The sequence below is a fragment of the Dipodomys ordii genome, unplaced genomic scaffold (assembly GCF_000151885.1).
Source record: "Dipodomys ordii isolate 6190 unplaced genomic scaffold, Dord_2.0 Scaffold5, whole genome shotgun sequence".
Lineage (NCBI taxonomy): Eukaryota > Metazoa > Chordata > Mammalia > Rodentia > Heteromyidae > Dipodomys > Dipodomys ordii.
In genome coordinates this window covers 28,302,573-28,320,102 of record NW_012267221.1, presented here as the reverse complement: position 1 = coordinate 28,320,102, position 17,530 = coordinate 28,302,573, and the positions used below count along the sequence as shown (strand labels likewise).

General features: G+C 36.5%; 1 protein-coding gene across 3 annotated transcripts in view; it reads left to right on the top strand.

Moving 5' to 3' along the window:
* The window catches only part of Znf385b (zinc finger protein 385B), a 293,697-nt gene that overhangs the window by 244,314 nt on the left and 31,853 nt on the right, over positions 1-17,530 (top strand). For all 3 annotated transcript variants that reach the window (XM_013028415.1, XM_013028421.1, XM_013028429.1), the window contains exon 4: positions 4,470-4,632. In XM_013028415.1, the coding sequence (XP_012883869.1) occupies positions 4,470-4,632 (163 nt within the window). The remainder of the gene's footprint in view (positions 1-4,469; positions 4,633-17,530) is intronic.

The window sequence follows — 17,530 nt, the reverse complement described above, 5'->3', positions numbered from 1 at the left end:
CCAGGGATGTTGCCTTTCCCCAATCTCCTTATGAGTTTATATTTACACTATTCTTTCCATACAAACTGAAGATATTTTTAAAATCTTAATTCAAGATCCTAGCTATCTCTCTGAAGTACAAATTAGAAATAAGGTCAAACTAAAAATGAGAGCACAGTGAATTTTAGAAATTTCTCATTGGGAATATTTTGTTACATTTTTATTTTTAAAGCAATATGGTATTTTATCCTATTTTTATTTGGACCAGTGGGGTCCTAAGAATTATAGAGGATTTGGGAAAGTGAAGAGCTTTGGTACCAAAGAAGGCTGATATATGAAAAAATAAATGTAGTATGTCTTTTCCTGGGAATGCTATTCTACAGATGCTAAGCAGTAAGTGTTCTCGTGGGTAACAACTGGAGTGGTCTCCAAAGAAGACCCGGAAACCTAGGATTTTTTAATAGGGAGGTCAGCTTAAAGTCTTGTGATTCTTTATAGGACCTTCTTTTCCCTTCCCCTTTTTGAGGTACTGGTGATCAAACTCAGGCCATGTATACATTCTACTACTATTCAAGCACACATTCTACTAACACTCAGTTACCATCCCAGCCCTAATTCTGGCAATTCTTGCCAATAAATTTCTTTGGGATCTACCAGATGGGGGCACAGTAGCTTGTCTAGATGAGAAGCAAGCCATTCTTGCTGTTTAGTGAGTGTAAAATAAGTCAGCTCCACCAACTGAGTATCTTAGAAGTGATACAGGAGCCATTATTGACTAAACTTGGCAGGTCAACTGGTTTGTGGGACTCTGGCATTTGTCCTTGTTTCTTTCACCCTTCAATTAAGGAGTTTCCTAGATAATGAAGTCAGTTCAATTTCACTGCTGTTTAACAGTGTCTCACTCTCACTTGAAGATTTGCCCAGGAGGCAGAAGCTGTTGACACTGTCTCAGATAGAGAACTTAGGAGAGCAAAGTGCCACTACCAAGAATACCACAAGGACCTGGAAAGATGCCACACTCGAATGAGTGGTGCCTTGAACTCTCTTTGTTCTACATTCTTGCACCCTACTTTCCTCCAAACAACAGTCAGTGGACACGGAGGACTCTTGTTACCTTCTCTACGTGCCCCTTACTCAGAGGGAAAGTGGGTCGTGGTTTTAGAGCATTCTTTCTACCTTGGCATCCAGAGAGGTGTCACTTAGCTGTGTCATTATGTAAGTGCTAATTGATGCTGTTAACTTCCTGCAGTGATGCCAGGAAATAGTCATGAGAAATTATATTCTGTCTATCTTGTACTTGGAAGTTTTATTTAGAGCAATCTGTTTTCAGTTAGCCAAAGGGCATTCTGTGACTCTGCACTGCTTAGCATATACTTGGTAACATGAGTTTTTAAGAGGTGTGCTGCTGTTATCTTGTAGAAATTGTTGCATACCTCAAATATGGGACTGTATTAGCTATTTACCAAAGGATCCCATCTAATGTTGTACACCAGTATCTTTCCTAAACATTAGGTGAATAGTGTTTATTCCCAGCAATTTCCGTGGCATTAAGGTTTAATCGTTAAAAGCAGTGCCTTTTCTTCATTTGTAATTTTCACTTTTTCGTTCTTTTCTGTGTGTGTGTGTTTGTGTGTGTGCGCGTGCACATGTGTGCGCGCACGCGCACCTGCAAGTGCACTAGTGCCTATTGCTGGGGTATAAATTCAGAGCCTGGATGCTGTCTCATAGCTTTTTCACTCAAGGCTGGTATTCTATCATTTAAGCCATACCTCCACTTCTGCCTTTTTGTTGGTTAATTAGAGATAAGACTCAACAGACTTTCCTGTTCAGTATAGCTTCGAACCGAATTCCTCAGGTCTCAGCCTCCTGAGTGAGTCACCAGTGCCCAGTATAGTTTTTCACTTCTAATAAAGTTACACAGTTAATAGTGTGGGTACATAATTAATGAAGGAAATATGTCTAAGAAATGTTGAGTTACTAAGGCTCTATACATACCTGTGTAACATTTGATAAATTAGTTACATTCTGTATGTCCTGCTTGTCATTTGTAAAAGACTGACTCATGCTGGTTTTCTATCTCACAGAGTATTATGAGGATGAAATGAGCTAATACATGGAAAGTGTTTGATGCCTGGAACAGTGCTCAATAATATTAATCACCATTATTATTACTCTACATTATCAAAATATTTTTTTACTTCTTTAACTTATAACTTTCTCAAACACATTAGCTAGATTTAACCATTTTTATTTACAAATAAATATTATGTTATACTTTTCTCTTCAACTGAGATGTTTTTTGACAGGCAACCTGTGGTGCCCTTGAGCAAACCAAGTGATAATAATTTAGGTAAAGATTGAAAGGTATTTTGGGGGAAATATTCAGGCAGTTAGGAAGTTTGGGGCTTTGAGCAGTGAGCATAAGGCTAGAGACTTTGGATGCTAGAGGTGATAACCTAAGGAAATCCCTGGTGTGTTTTCAGTTGCAATGGAAAAAAAAAAAACTATCTCTAGATTACATGACTACAAAGGCGATACATTATCTAACTACCTCTACCCCTTATAACATAAAAACCACAGAAATTCAGAATGGGACATGAGTCTTATCATCATGTTTGCATTCTGATGGGACAGCAAATGCATGGTTACAGTGTTTAACTTACTGCATGATCCTTGCCACTTGTGGTTGCGTTTGCTATCATGTTTAGCACCAACAACTTCATCATCATTTATGAACTTGAGATATGCTGGCTTTATCACCCTCCAAGACTTAGAAATGGTGTAGGTATTGAAATGGTGTTCACTGTCACCAGTTCTACTGAACCAAACCTGAAGGTAGTAAAAAAAAAATACGCCTGCTTAACTGAAAAGAAACAAGACAAGAAGTCAGAAAATGGATAGCTTAGTCTAAACGTGCCATATACATATGGTAATTGTCAGTGAAACAGTTCCTAAAATAGCACGAGTCAACACAACCAGTAGTAACCAAGGTTTCAGGAAATTCTAAGATACTATTATAATTAAGACAAATTCATTGTATGTATGCCCTCTGCTTTCAGTATCACATATTGTCTTAAAAGCCTATTATCTGTCTCATCTCTCTTTTTCATATTCAGTCAATAACATGTATAAATAGCTGTTGTGGAAATCTTCCCATTCAAAGTTTTATCATCACACATTCTTGAGAATTTCATCTCAGTGACATACTTCTCCACATGGAGCACATCTGGTTCCCTTTATTATAATCTTCTCTCTAGCCATCCCCACTGTCTAGTACACCAGTGCCAGTCATTTCCTAGGCCAATACTTTCTCACCTTAAATGTGCTTTTCTCTACCAGTCTGTATATATCCCTTTCTTCAAATCTTAAATCAGAAGTCTGCCAATTTTTGGACTAATTCACTGATTCACTTCACTTTTAGTTCTGTATATCTCATAACATATATGTTTTGCTATTTAGCTCACTTTTGCCAATGTGTGACTTGGCTTTGCAAGTGTGATCATGTATGGGTGAAGCCTCATTTGGCCCCTGTCTTCTCCAACCACAAACAAGATGTAAAAAGAAAAAGAATGTAAAAATGTTTTTATTACTTTCAACATCCACTAACAAAAACTTGTCTTGTTTTATACTTACCAAATATGTGTTTATATTTTTTAGTCTATTGAAGGAAATCTAAATGGACTAACTTACTTAGATTATTTCGCTAATGTGTATGTTAATACTAGATACTAAAAAACATAAAAACTTTGTTTAGACCAAGAAGAATTTTCCAAATGTCAGTAAATATATTCTGTTTTTTGAAATTTATTTTGTCTTTTGCCTTACCCTTTTTCCCTCCTTTTGATCTAGCATTAATATCACAATTACGCTTTGCACATAATTGAACATTAATTTCTTTGATTCATCAATCATATTTCAGAAATGAAAGATTTTCCCTCCTTTATGGTATATATTATTTGTTTTTGGAACTGGAATCACCAAAATGATACATAAAGCACATGTGAATGTCTCTGAAACTTAGTGTCATTTTGACTTAGTAGCATTTATTGACAAGTTTTGTCACACCATCTGGTGTCAGAGCATAGCCCAAAGACAGGACAGAATGGGTCTTTAGCTGAAGGGCAACGGTTGTGAAAGGTCATGCCCACATGCACAGGTAAGGCACTCAGAGCTAGCTACTGTCAGCCAATGTTTGAAAATAGCCACCATGGACAGTCATGGGAGGGCACTGATGACAAAGTTTATCTTCCTCACAGTTTTACAATTGCTAGTATGTAGAGACATAATCTTCTGTGTTTTATAGAGGGATTTGCTATTCTAAATCCTCTTAGATATCGGTCTATTACTTCACTACATGTCAGAAATGTAGTTAAGTACTGAGCTGTAAATGTCTGTGGTGCCTATGATTGAATGTACTTTTTCCTGCATGATCATCCATCGTGTTGTTTTGTAAGTAGCAAAAAATGAGCCTGATTTGTTCTCCTTTGTAGAGCCAGGCCGAGGCCCACTACAAAGGAAGTAAACATGCCAAGAAGGTCAAAGCACTAGAGGCAACGAAAAATAAACCCAAAATGGTTTCTTCCAAGGACAGCGCAAAGGCTAATCCCAGCTGCTCCATCACTCCAATCACAGGCAACAGCTCTGACAAATCAGGTCAATGACACTTTTTGTTCTTTATGTTCTTTGTGTTCTTCCTGTTTCTTCTCGCGCCTCAGTCCTGTCTTCTCCTCAGCGGTCGCGTGTTCCTTTCCATGTCTTATTTTCATAATATTAACATATTTTCCTTCCCAGGAAAAATGGATTAGTGCAAACTCTAAGCATTTGATATGTTGCCATTCCGTGTTGTGAAATATGTACATTTAGTATATATGTGTGTGTAAATTTATATATACATATATATGTAAGCATATATGTGCATGAGACTAAGTACAGACTTGTGTTTAGACAACATTGGGAAACGGATAAAAATACTAACTTGTTGTTCCTTTCTATTCTTTTTATCATTGTTTTGTATTGTAGACTTTAAAAGAGAGATGTTTTCTGAGAGAGAGACATTACTACATAAATATGGAAATATGTTTAGTAAGAAAACTTTTTGATGTTTTAATATCTTCACAGAGTTTCTCTCAGAATTACTTAACAGAAGAACTTTATGTATACTTGGAAACAGACTACTGATGAATGTACCTTGTATGACCAGTCTATGTTGCTTGAATATAACATTGCAACTTTTCTGAGTAGGTTTTTTCAGTGGAAAAAGAGGAAAATATTTTCCTAGCCTGGATACAGTGAAACTAAGTGGTTAATAGGCTTTGTCACTCTTACATCTGTCCCTCAGGCCCATGATGGATGTGTCATCTGTTTCTGTTGCTAACTGAAGAACATTTTCTGTTAAAGGGGATTAAAAGGACTGGTTCCTTTCCTTGTCTTCGACCTTGGCTTTAGGGACTTCTTTGTTGTGGCATACACCCACATCTTATTCTCCTCTCTCAAAATCCTTGTAGCATTTGAAGACAGGTTCCAGAATTACTTCTCATGGCCACCTAGGGCCTTTGGAGAAGGGCAAATCCATTATTCTAAAAGGAAAGTTCAGAAAACCTATTCAGACAAAAAGACTGCGTAGGAAAGGATCTTATTGATTGTGCCTTATAGGTGCTGGCTCCAAAAGAACTGCAGCCTAGAAGTGAGCTGCAAACTTGGTAATGAAGACTTTTATTTTTATATATGATAAGTTTACTAAATCATGACATCTGAAGAAGTAATAAATAATGGATTATTACATAGCACATTTCCCCTTCCAAAGAACAAAACCTTTATATATATATATATATATATATATATATATATAATATAATTAATCTTTCACCCACAATTGTCTAATATTAATATCATATATTATCGCAGTTTTGACAAAAAATTGCAAATCATGGTGTAAGCTAAGCTTTGTGACAGTTATTTGCTCAAAGGTATCCAGATACCCTTGTTTGGAAAGGGTTTGGAAAGAGCAGTATCCATCATCGCTTTTATTTCCTGCCTGATTTCATTTCCCACACGCTATTGTTGCCTTTGTGTAACAATACTCTACCAAAGGTTTTATTACCTGAGTTATGGTCTTAACCTTCAACAGAAGTTAAAGGTAAAAGGATAAAATAGTAAAGGTTAAAGGTCACTTCATTCTTTCCACTGGTTATGTGACTTGAGCTAATCGAACAGTTGGTGAGTATTATTAACATTCTAACATTGTTACTGAATGTGCTTGATGCTTCATCTAAGTTACATTGTTATATTTAGGAATTGTGTTTCCTCCAATGATAGTAGTGAAAGTAAGGAAGACAAAAAGGAAGTAGAAAAAAATTCTCAAAGGGTAGCAGGAATAAATCAAGGAAAAATGGTACAGAAATAGAAGATCCAAGTGAAGAAGCCTGGGTTATATTCATAGCATCTATTATACCTATAAAGTACTCAATTAATATATATTGAAAAATTTGATGATTCAAGCATTTTCTTACAGCACTTGAATCCCGTATCCACTGGAATTAATGCTCACTATACAAAGAGTTAGTTCCTAGTTAGTGGAATTCAGCAGTCAAGAGAAACAGTAGTACACAAGTAAGGAGAAATTAAAAAAATGAGTGTACATTATATCTCTTTGGTAGATGTGTGGTATTTTAATCCTGCATGATATGCGACATTCCTATTTGCCTCCTCCCCTTACTCTCACACCATTAGACCTGTGGCCCAACAGTTTTGACCTTACTTACTGTGGGACATTCCAGATTTGGATTACAAAGAGTAGAGAAATAACTTGTATTTGTACTTCATTTCTTTTATGTTGTTTTACTCAAAATCTGTATAGTCACTCATTGACTGATTCATCCAAATTAGTTGTCTTTCCACATTTTCCATAAGTATTAATTCAAGTGAAACATTTTATTTGTTCTATTATACAGTAACTACAAAAGCAGCACAAATATCAGTGAAAGATGACACTATTTTCAAATCGAGTGGGTTGTATTTGCTAAATAGATGTATGTTCTTTTGTCACCTTCAGCTGAATATAGCTTTTAAATAAGAATAAGAATTTTCACATGTGTTTGATAGAATTTTTAAAACTGGAAAACTAGAAGCTTTTCCCAGATGGGAAATCTGGTCTAAAGGATATGACAATGTATCACTAACTACCCATTTCTAAATCTTTATAAAGCTTGTAGTTTTGTCAACTATCATTTGCTAGCTGGCTTTCATTTAGTTTAAAATCCTACTTTAGACAAAAGATAAGACACAAAAACTAGTCCTTTGCAATTGGTCTAAGTGGACCATAGAGAAGAAGGGAGTAGGAAGAGGAGTAACAACTATGATATTTAATTGACTGAAATGTTTTATTTCAGAGAACATTGCCTCCACAGTCAACCAGAAATTATAAATTAGACTAACAACCACAGTCAAAATTCATGGATTGGCAAATCTCTTGAGACTTGACTTCCCTAGCACTGGACCTTTTCTTCTGAATGGAGAGCTATCAAACAGTCTAAAGTATTATCTGTGATTTTTAGATTTTTTTTTTTTTTTTTTGGTTCCAGTCGTGGGGCCTGAACTCTGGGCCTGGGTGCTGTCCCTCAGCTCTTCAGCTCAAGGCTAGCACTCTACCACTTGAGCCACAGCGCCACTTCTGGCTTTTTTCCTTTTTGCTTATGTGGTGCTGAGGAATTGAACCCAGGGCCTCATGCATGTGAGGCAAGCACTCTACTACTGAGCAACGTTCCCAGCCCTGATTTTTAGATTTTTTGAGTGAGAATTGAAAATGTGATTCATTTGATGTCTGAACTGCTAGTTTTCAATCCCAGGCATTCTCAGCATCCATGGGACCAACTAATTCATTTTCTCATCTCTTGTTTTAGCATCTATTTAACAGCATAAAGGTGTCCAATGACAGTACATTTTGTGGGAGAAGAAAGAAACAAGAAAGAACCAGGGGCTGGGAAGGTGTCTCAGTGGTAGAGTGCTTGCCTAACATGCATGAGACCCTGGGTTTGATTCTTCAGCACCACATAAACAGAAAAAGCTGAAAGTGGCACTATGGCTCAAGTGGTAGAGCGCTAGCCTTGAGCTAAAGAGCTGAGGGACAGCACCCAGGCCCAGAGTTCAAGCCCCACCACCGACCAAAAAAGAAAAGAAAAGAAAAGAACCAATGATACTTAGTGAATCCCAGGATGCTTCTTTCCTAGCATCCTGGGATTCACTGGGTGCCATTTAGGTGAGGAGTGGTTTCAGCGTAATTGATGAGGAACATAGGACCCACAAATGGCCTCTCTGCTCCTCCAGAGCACAAAGGATATATTATTAATATGTGACACAGCAAGCACTGAAGAGCTAGGTATCCTTCTTACCTACTATGTTAGCATTTGAGACACCTATTTCTCTCTTTTATGTTACATTTGGAAACACACTTTGGCTGAGATTGATCTTGTTCCATGCAATACAAACAGTTGTGTTATAATGGAGACATGTAAAAAAAATGTCTGACAAGCCTTCTTTTTCTCGGAGGTTATTTTTTTTTAAAAAGTACTAAAACTACAAGAGCAGGAATTTCTATTGTAAGAAATTCTAACTAGCTGATTTTAAAAATATTTATTTCATTAAAGGAAGTTGAGTTTAAATTAATGTCTCATTCACGTTCTAGAAGTTGGAGTAGAATTGAATGGAAAATACAGAAGAATGTCTTAATGGTCTCCTAGGATCTGCCCCAACTTTTAATGATGCATTAGGGGGCATTTGAAATATAGGATGAGAGAAGAGAATGTGCTTTGGGAAAATTGGGGTCAAAACACAGCAAGCATTAAACAGCCTCAGGAAGAAGGCTGGAACATATTGGCCAGTCCCTGCACCCAAATTTCTCCCTAGAGTTCAAGTGTCATAATGTCATATGACAGTACACATCCCTGTGATAATAAGCCCCATACATCAGATTGAAGGCCCTTTTGTGACAGCATTTAACAACTCATAACAGTTTCAAAAATACAGAGTTTTTGACAGACCTTATTTCCTAAAAATAATAAAGCATTGTGATATTAAGCCTAATAATTCATATGTCTAGACATATGTCTAGTATTTTGTTTTTAAAAGTAATTAGATATCATGATGGAACTATATGCATTTCTAGATTAAAATGTATGAAATTACATAGAGCTCAGCAGGCTTTAATTAGTTGATGTCTGGACAGAGGAAAGAGAATCATTCAGATGTCACAAATATGTTTACAAATGCAATTACCAGCAAATATAGGATTAGCAGCCTCTGCATAAAGGATAACAATAGGGGCACCTGAATTTTGTTCTCTTTAAAAGGTCCAGGCACATGTATGTTTTATATGACCCTCTCAACAATAGGATGATGGGTAATGTTGAAAATACTATCTATCTTTTAATCAGGCATGCATATAATAAAATCCATTTATTTACTTAATATAATTTATTAACTAAACTATGGAATAGTGCATATACATAGATATAGATTGTCAGATACTAGCATATAGCAATGAGCAAAAGGGACACTTGCCCTCAAAATGCTTTCTAACTTAGTGATGTTTTTACAAGGTTGGACATTACAACTATAAGAATAAATAATATATATATAGTAACCACATTCATACTACTTCCAAAAATATGATAACAATGAAGCTCATGGGTCCCGGAAAAGATTAAATGACTTATACAACTTAAGTTCCAGTTGAGTCAGGAATGAGCAGGAACTCAGTCTTGTTTGTTGTTGTTTCATCATCGCCATAAACTTTAAACTTCTCTGACTTAGAGGAATATATACAAGTATACTAACAAGCAGTCTGATACCACTAAACGACTTTTATCAGGAAAGCAGGTAGGACTCTGATACTTTAAATGTGTCACTGACTTCTTGGTAGGCACTGTGATACATGAAGGGATCATTAGAGTTTGCTTTTGTCAATAATCCTTAAATTCCTTTGCGGTAATTGTCTGCCTCCATCGGGGCATCCTGGTGTTGTCTTGAGCTTGGTCTACATTTTCAGTACCATTTGGAATCATTCCATTTAAAAAATTTCCCAGTGAGTGCAGGGAGCTTTGTTTACATCACACCCCTGGCCTCTGAGGACTGTGAAACAGCCATGTTAGAAAAGATGTAAGAGGAAAGGGGACAAGATCCTTCAAAACAGTTCATTTTAGTTGTCACTATGTTATGCTTTCATGGTGGCAGTTGCTCAGGTGTGAGCCTAAAGCAGTTATAACTGGTAGATCAGTATATTTTGAGTAGAAAGGCTGCAGTCCAGAATTTGTGGTCACTCTGTTGCCTTATAAAAGTGCATTTTCCATTTTGTCAGAGTATTTCTGCCAAAGATAAAAACAGAGACCCTTGCCTCATCATTTTTATGGGTTCCCCTGTGCATTTCATAGATTTCATGTGATACAAATGGGACCAAGTTTTCCAAATGACAGTTTCTCATTTCCACTGACGGTCATAGGACTCCATCAGTTAACTAGCAAGGTCTTTTTCACCTCATCTTCTTTCTTTCCTGTCACTAGCAACAGGACCTTGTGCTGTTGAATAGAAGAAAATGATACTTTTCTGCTTTGTCAGTGTCTGTCATTTATAGACAATTGCAATCATAAATTTTGCATACATCTACCTAAATCTGGGAGGCCAAGATTTAGTAACCCTCATAAAATAATAAATTAACTATATTTATGACAAACATCTTAAATCTGAAGTTCTTTAGTATAATCATGTAGAACATAAATGAGTCCCATCTGTCTAAGTGAACAGACCATTATACTAAAGCTCATATTTTCATGAAATGTGCATATATCATTAAGACTTTTGCAGTCAATTTGAAAAATGAAACTGCCTCCATTTTTGCTCATACACCTTGAATGTGTCAAGAACAACCTGCCAGGCAAGGCTGAAAATCTTTGAGTTAAGTGTTTGTCATACTCTGAAAACTACCTTTTGAAACTTTGAAGCATTTTATATTCCTGTGAAAGAGAGAATGCTGAGCATTTATTGTTACTCTTTTTTGAAAGCAATTTCCTAGGGTTGCTCTAAAAACAGTGAACCAAAATTTGAGACAGATTTATGATATACTGATGATCTGCTAACTTGTGATGGCCTAGAAAGATGTTATAAACTACCCCCAGTAAAGAAAAACTTGGATTTCTCCCTTTTTTGCATCTATTTACAATTTTTCTTCACTGAAAATATAAATTTTATAAATGGATAAGCATAAATGCTCTTGAGATTACCATAAAGGTTATTTATATTTTAATAGCATTCCACTTATGTGATTCAAGAAAACCTATCTTACAAATGACATACTTTCCTGACATCAGTGGACGATAAAAGAGAGCCTACTCACTAAATATAGAATCTGTGTCCAAGTAGTATGTGGTACTAAGGCATCCTTGTAGGACTCTTCCCCCAGTTCTCATAACACCTAAAGTCTAGTATTATATAAAGTTATGCTGGTAGTATTTAAAATGTTTTCACTGGAAACATTTTGCGCATACATTCTTCCCTGGATTTTTCCTCTGATATTGAGGTTTACTGTTAGGAACACTCCATAAAAGTACGCAGTAGTGAAACTGACGCTGTTCTTTCTACAGACCAATACTGTCCCAACAGTCCAATAAAAGATTATATCATACTGGAAATTGTCTAGAGTCAGTGTTGTCTAACAAGTGTGACTAGCCACATATGGTTTTTCAGCACTTGAAAGATGTATCATGCTACTAAAGAACCAAATATTTTATTTTATTTCATTTGAATGGCTAGTGACATCTGTGCTGAACAGCTTACCCCTGGACTGTAGCACACTCCTTTGTTGACATGCTGTGACATAAAAGAAAGTTACTAAGTTTTCTGAGTCTCTCTTTTTCTGGCTTTTATGTAGATACAACAGATCTTTACAAAATAAGTAATAATAGAAAACTTAATGCTGATGTTCTTACAGATTTTGTTTTATTTAATCATGTTTTATTTATTTGTCTAGTTGTCTATTTTGATCTTCCTCTGGTGGCTTATTTTAGGCATCTTTTCCTGATATTATCATTGAGAAAAAGGAACTACCTCATTTACTTGTCGGCTACCATCATCTTCCATTATGCTGAATCTACTTTGTTAGATTCTAGCAGAAAAAGCTCAAGTGTTACAGACTTATTGGCAAAAAATAGTCTTAATAAAGTGTGATGACTAACTCTAGATGTCTACTTGACTAGATTAAAGGAACTGGAAAAATGTCACTTCTGGGAGTGTCTGAGGATTTGTGAGGAGGAGAGTGAAATGTGAGTTGTGGAACTGAGTAGGGTGAATGGCGCTATCAACATGTTGCAGGCCCAGTTAGAATGAGAAAGGAAGGATAAGGACTTTTTTGCTCTTTCTTGGAGCTGGGACAGTTTCCTTTTGTTGTCCGTGGGCATCAGAACACTTAACCTTTCAACTCTGGGCCTCCAGGACTTACATTACCAGCTTACCTAGGTTCTTATTTGAACTCGGAGACAATTGGCTTTCCTGGTTCTGAGGTTCTCTGGTATGAATTAAGGATTGCTGATTGCTTGTAATGGATATCTTAGCCCCAATAATCAAATGAGCCAGTTTCCCTAATTAATTCTCATCTGTCTGTCTGTCTGTCTGTCTGTCTGTCAGTCTGTCTGTCTATGTAGCTAGCTATCTAGCTAGCTATCGTCTCCTATTGGTTCTGTTTGTCAGGAGAACACCTAATACAGTCAGAACTTTGATAGAAATATAGATTGTAAAGGCCATCCTGATAAGCTCTCAAACAGTTAAAAAATAAATGTATTAGACAATGGAATCAGAGCCAGTTTTGTTATGCATTTGCAATGAACTTGTGTCCTCATCTTAGGACTTTATTGAATCCATCTTCCATTATGCTGAAAGACGTCTAAGTAGCAAAGCACTCAGACTACTGTATGGCTACTCATAACCACATTTCAGTGAGATATGAAAGCAAAGAAATGATGTAAACATGGAATTCATAGCTAAAATAGAGAGGGTAGAACATCCAGAAAAGTTGTATTCTGTTCATATAAATAATGAAAACATATATCCAGGAGAACAAAACAAATGAACAGTTGCTAAAGAGATTCAAAAGGGAAAAAAAGTGAGTTTCACCAGGAAAGACTCAAAAGGTATTTCAGACAGATTACCCCTTCCACTGGGCACCAGTGGCTCACATCTATAATCTAAGCTACTCAGGAGGCTGAGATCTAGATCACTGTATAAGGCAATACTGTGCAGAAAAGTTCACTAGACTCTTATCTCCAGAATAACTAGCAAAAATCAGGGCTGGAGGTGTGGTATAAGCAGTAGAGTGTCAGCTTTGCACTTTCTGGGCTCTGATTTCAAAGCCCAGTTTTGTCAAATTAAATAAATTAATTAAATTTAAAAATGACTGCCTCTCCTATCGTAGATCTACAGATCTAGGAGCACAGAATGGTTCAAAGGATAGGCCCACATCCCCCTGACAGGGGCACAGAGACACACCAGACTTCCGTATTCAGATACAGTGCTGCTCATCCTCCCCACCATGGGTCAGACAGGTACAGAGACACTTAACTCATCCACTCTGGAAAATGTTGGGTTAAGCCTTGGTGTCCATGAGGTACTGATTTTACAAGCAGGCAACCTTCCTTCCCCTAATTCAAAGCAAGAGCCCATTAATGATTTCTTGTAAGGATGTAGACACTACAGAGAGACCCCAGTAGGGAAATACAGGGAACTGTGTGGTCATTACAAAAAGCTACCACTAGGGCAGTCTCTAGCGGAGTAATGCAAGTAGGATGGCTTCTGAGATCCCAACCCCAGCATGCATCAACCTAGGAGAAACTCAAGCATGACATTTGAACTAGGAAGGGCTGCTGTCTTGACTGAGGATACAAATTCATGTGATGGCCTAGACCTCCTCAGTGTCTCCAGGAGGTGACACATGGAACAAAAGGTTATTCTGGAGATTTAGCGTACAATGTGATTTTTGCCTCCTTGGTTTTCAACTTACCTGGAGGCTATTAATCCTTTCTCCTTACCTATTTCTTTCTTTTAGAATAGGAATGACTATTATGCATACTATTATATTTATATATATATGCATGCCCTACTATTATATATTATATATTTGGACTCTTGGTGGAGGGAATTTGCTAAGGTCAGGATGAATTGCCCCTCACATCTCACTCACAGCTGATTTAGATGAGACTTTGGATTTCAGAGTTTAGAGTTGATGCTGAATTAAGACTTTTGGAGAAATTGGAATGGGTTAAATGACGGACATAAATTGGGAAAGGGGACAGTATTCAGAATCAGAATGTTATGGTTTGAATGTCACTTTAAAAATCTGTGCCGAAATTTAATTGCCATTGCACAGTATTAAGTAGGTCATCAGGACATTGATTCCTTGAATGAGTAGTGGTTTAGTTATCACTGGAAAAGGTCCCTGATTTTTTTTCTTAAAAGAGTGGATTTGATTCACTTTTCTTTCTCTATGCCTTGTGAGCTTGCTTGCTCTTCTATCACATTGAACATAGCACAACAGCCTGCTCCAGATACTAGTAGAAAGTAAATGATCACCAGATACCAAATTTGCCAGTGCCTGAATATTGGACATTGCAGTCTCTTCAAAGCTATGAGGAAGATAGTTTTTGCATTATCCACTCTGGTATTCTGTCATAGTAACAGATAACGGACTGAGACAACAATGTGGATAATAATTTATATGTGACCGAGTGACCAGGATGTTCCTAAGTTGATAGATAGATAGATAGATCGACAGATAGATAGATATTGTTCTACCTAAACATTATAATGATCTTCTGATTGATACTAGAAAGTGAGACCTAGAGGGGAAACATAGTGGTTCAGTGTACTAACTTCTGATAGAAGGTAGTTTCAAAGTAAAAGCTTCAGCCTGTCCCTCAGTTGTACTACCATGAAATGCTACCTTTAAAGGAAAGATTTGGACTACACTGCTTATGATGTTTGAAGGCTGTTTAATTTTTTTTCTATTAAGAAGCACACCCAGAAGTCTCACATCTCAGAAGATGTATTATTTCATTCTGCACCCTACTTCTTAGTAGTTTTTTAATAAATCAACTTAAATTATATGTGCGGCATATGCCTGTAATCCACACACTTAGGAGGCTAAGACAGAAAGATTATTAGTTTGAGGCCATGCTGGGTACAAAGCCAGATCCTGGGGTTTTTTTAATGTGGATTTATATATTCAAATAGTAACTAAGGTATGATCCCTGAGTGCATTGCATTTAGAACATAGACAAAAGAGCATGTATGGGTTATATGACCATATAACCCTGGTCAAGTCATGCTTGCTGAACTCCTATTTCCCCATCAATGGGGTTGTTGTTGGGATTAACAAGCTAATAAATGGAAAGTGATCAGCTCAGTGCTTACCATGAACCTCAATGAATGGTAGTCATCAAAAGTAACTGTTTCTTCAAAGATTCGTCCTTGTTTTGACTGATCATTTCATGTCACACTGGCATAAATGGTAGGCCTGTATTTACATTCTTTATGTGTTTTTTTACCCAAGAGTAATTGTGTGCATGTGTGCCTTCATTTTAGGACATTAAGGCTTGATAAGCCTGATTCTCCAATGAGACATTTAAAGATGTAGAAAAACCTATTTTGTCTCCTTCACATTTTTATGTAAGGAAGGAAATGCCTTCCCACTTGTCTTCCCACTGGTTTACGTGTCTCTTCTGTTACCACTTCTGTATCTACTCTATGATATTCTGTACCTAGTTGACACATGGTTAGTTGGCTTATATAATATGAACATAATTAGTTGAAACAATGGAGAAGCTGCAGAATGTGGACAAATCAAGAAGACATTGGTTGGCTAATGTGTTTAATATAATGGAGGCCACTTCACAGGTTGGCAGCTGATGTATATACAAGTACATATCAAAAGTAGTAACAATCCAACTCATTCCCACTAGTTCAGAGATATTTGGAGGCTACACATAGCAAAGAAATCCAGCCTAGAGCCAGGCTTGGTCACTAAAATTAAAGGATTAACATGCATGAATGAAAAATGCCCTGCCTAACAAGTTCCTGCTAGCATTTTTGTCAGTACATAAGGAGAAACTTGTCAACACAAATATTTTATTTTCAGCTCCTTGTGAAATTTTTTTTGATGTGTGATTTTTGGCATTTCTTATAAGCTATTAATTACTTAGCCTCTAGAGAATATATACTTAGTTTTCTTTTAAATATGAAATGGCATGCAAGCTGGAAGTTCTTTGCACAGTAGACATTATTTTATTCCTTCCAAATTTTGGAGCTTCTATTGGAGCTTAGTGATGATTTGTACCATTTAACTAGGAAAATAGCAATATCTAAGTTAAAATAATGTCTTACTTCAACATCTTGTTCTTAGTTCTCGATTAACAAAATAAGTTTAGTCAATATATAACTTCATTAATGTACTCTGGCGGGATTGTTTACAAGACCCAAAAATACTGAAACCTGTAGATGTTTGAGTCCTTTGTATGAAATGACAAAGTATGAGCATAGAATCTATACACATCCTCCCAAATTAAAAAAAAAACTCTACAATACTTGTAATACCTAACACAATGTAAATGCTGTGTGAATAGCTGATATACTGTATTATTCAGAGAATAAAACAAGAATAGCTATATTTAATACAGTTACTTTTTTTTCAAAATGAACATTTTTTTGACTCCATGATTACTCGCATCCCTAAACACAGAACCCATGGATATGGAGGGCTAACTACACTACAGTTTCTGTTTAGGAAAAGGTATTTTCTTTGGTTTTGTTTGTTTGCAGTTTAAGGTGGCCTCAAATGTAATGATGCTCCTTCCTCAACCTGTCAAGGTCTAGAATTACTGGCATGCATCACCAGGCCAGGCTTTGTTCATTTCCTTCCAGTCAAAATTGTAACAACTTTAACTAGCCCAAAAGACATTAAGATTTGCATCCAGTAAAAAAAAAAAGTACAAATATTTTGAGAAAAAGCATTAACATCTGTTCTTGCTTTTATTACTTCTGTCATTTCAAAATGAAGGATCCTTTTGAAAGATAACTACAGAGTAAGTCAAGAATCATAAAATGTTCCCTCCATTAGACTCCTTCCTGGGTTCTGTATCAAAAAAATGAATATGAAATTTATAAAACAGAAAATTATTTATGAAGATTCCCAGTTTGCCATTATTAATATTAATAAAAAAATGGAAGCCAGGTGCTGGTGGCTTACACCTGTAATCAGTCCTACCCACTCAGCAGGCTGAGATCTGACAATCACTATTTGAAGTCACCCATGGCAGAGAAATTGGAGAGACACTTAAGTTAACTAACACAAAACTGAAACCGGAAGCATGTCTTAATGGATAAAGGCCAGTCATGCACACGAGAGACTATAAGTTCAAATTCTAGGGCTGGGAAGGTGGCTCAGTAGTAGAGCACTTGCCTTGCATGCATGAGGCCCTGGGTTCGATTCCTCAGCACCACATAAGCAAAAAGAAAAAAG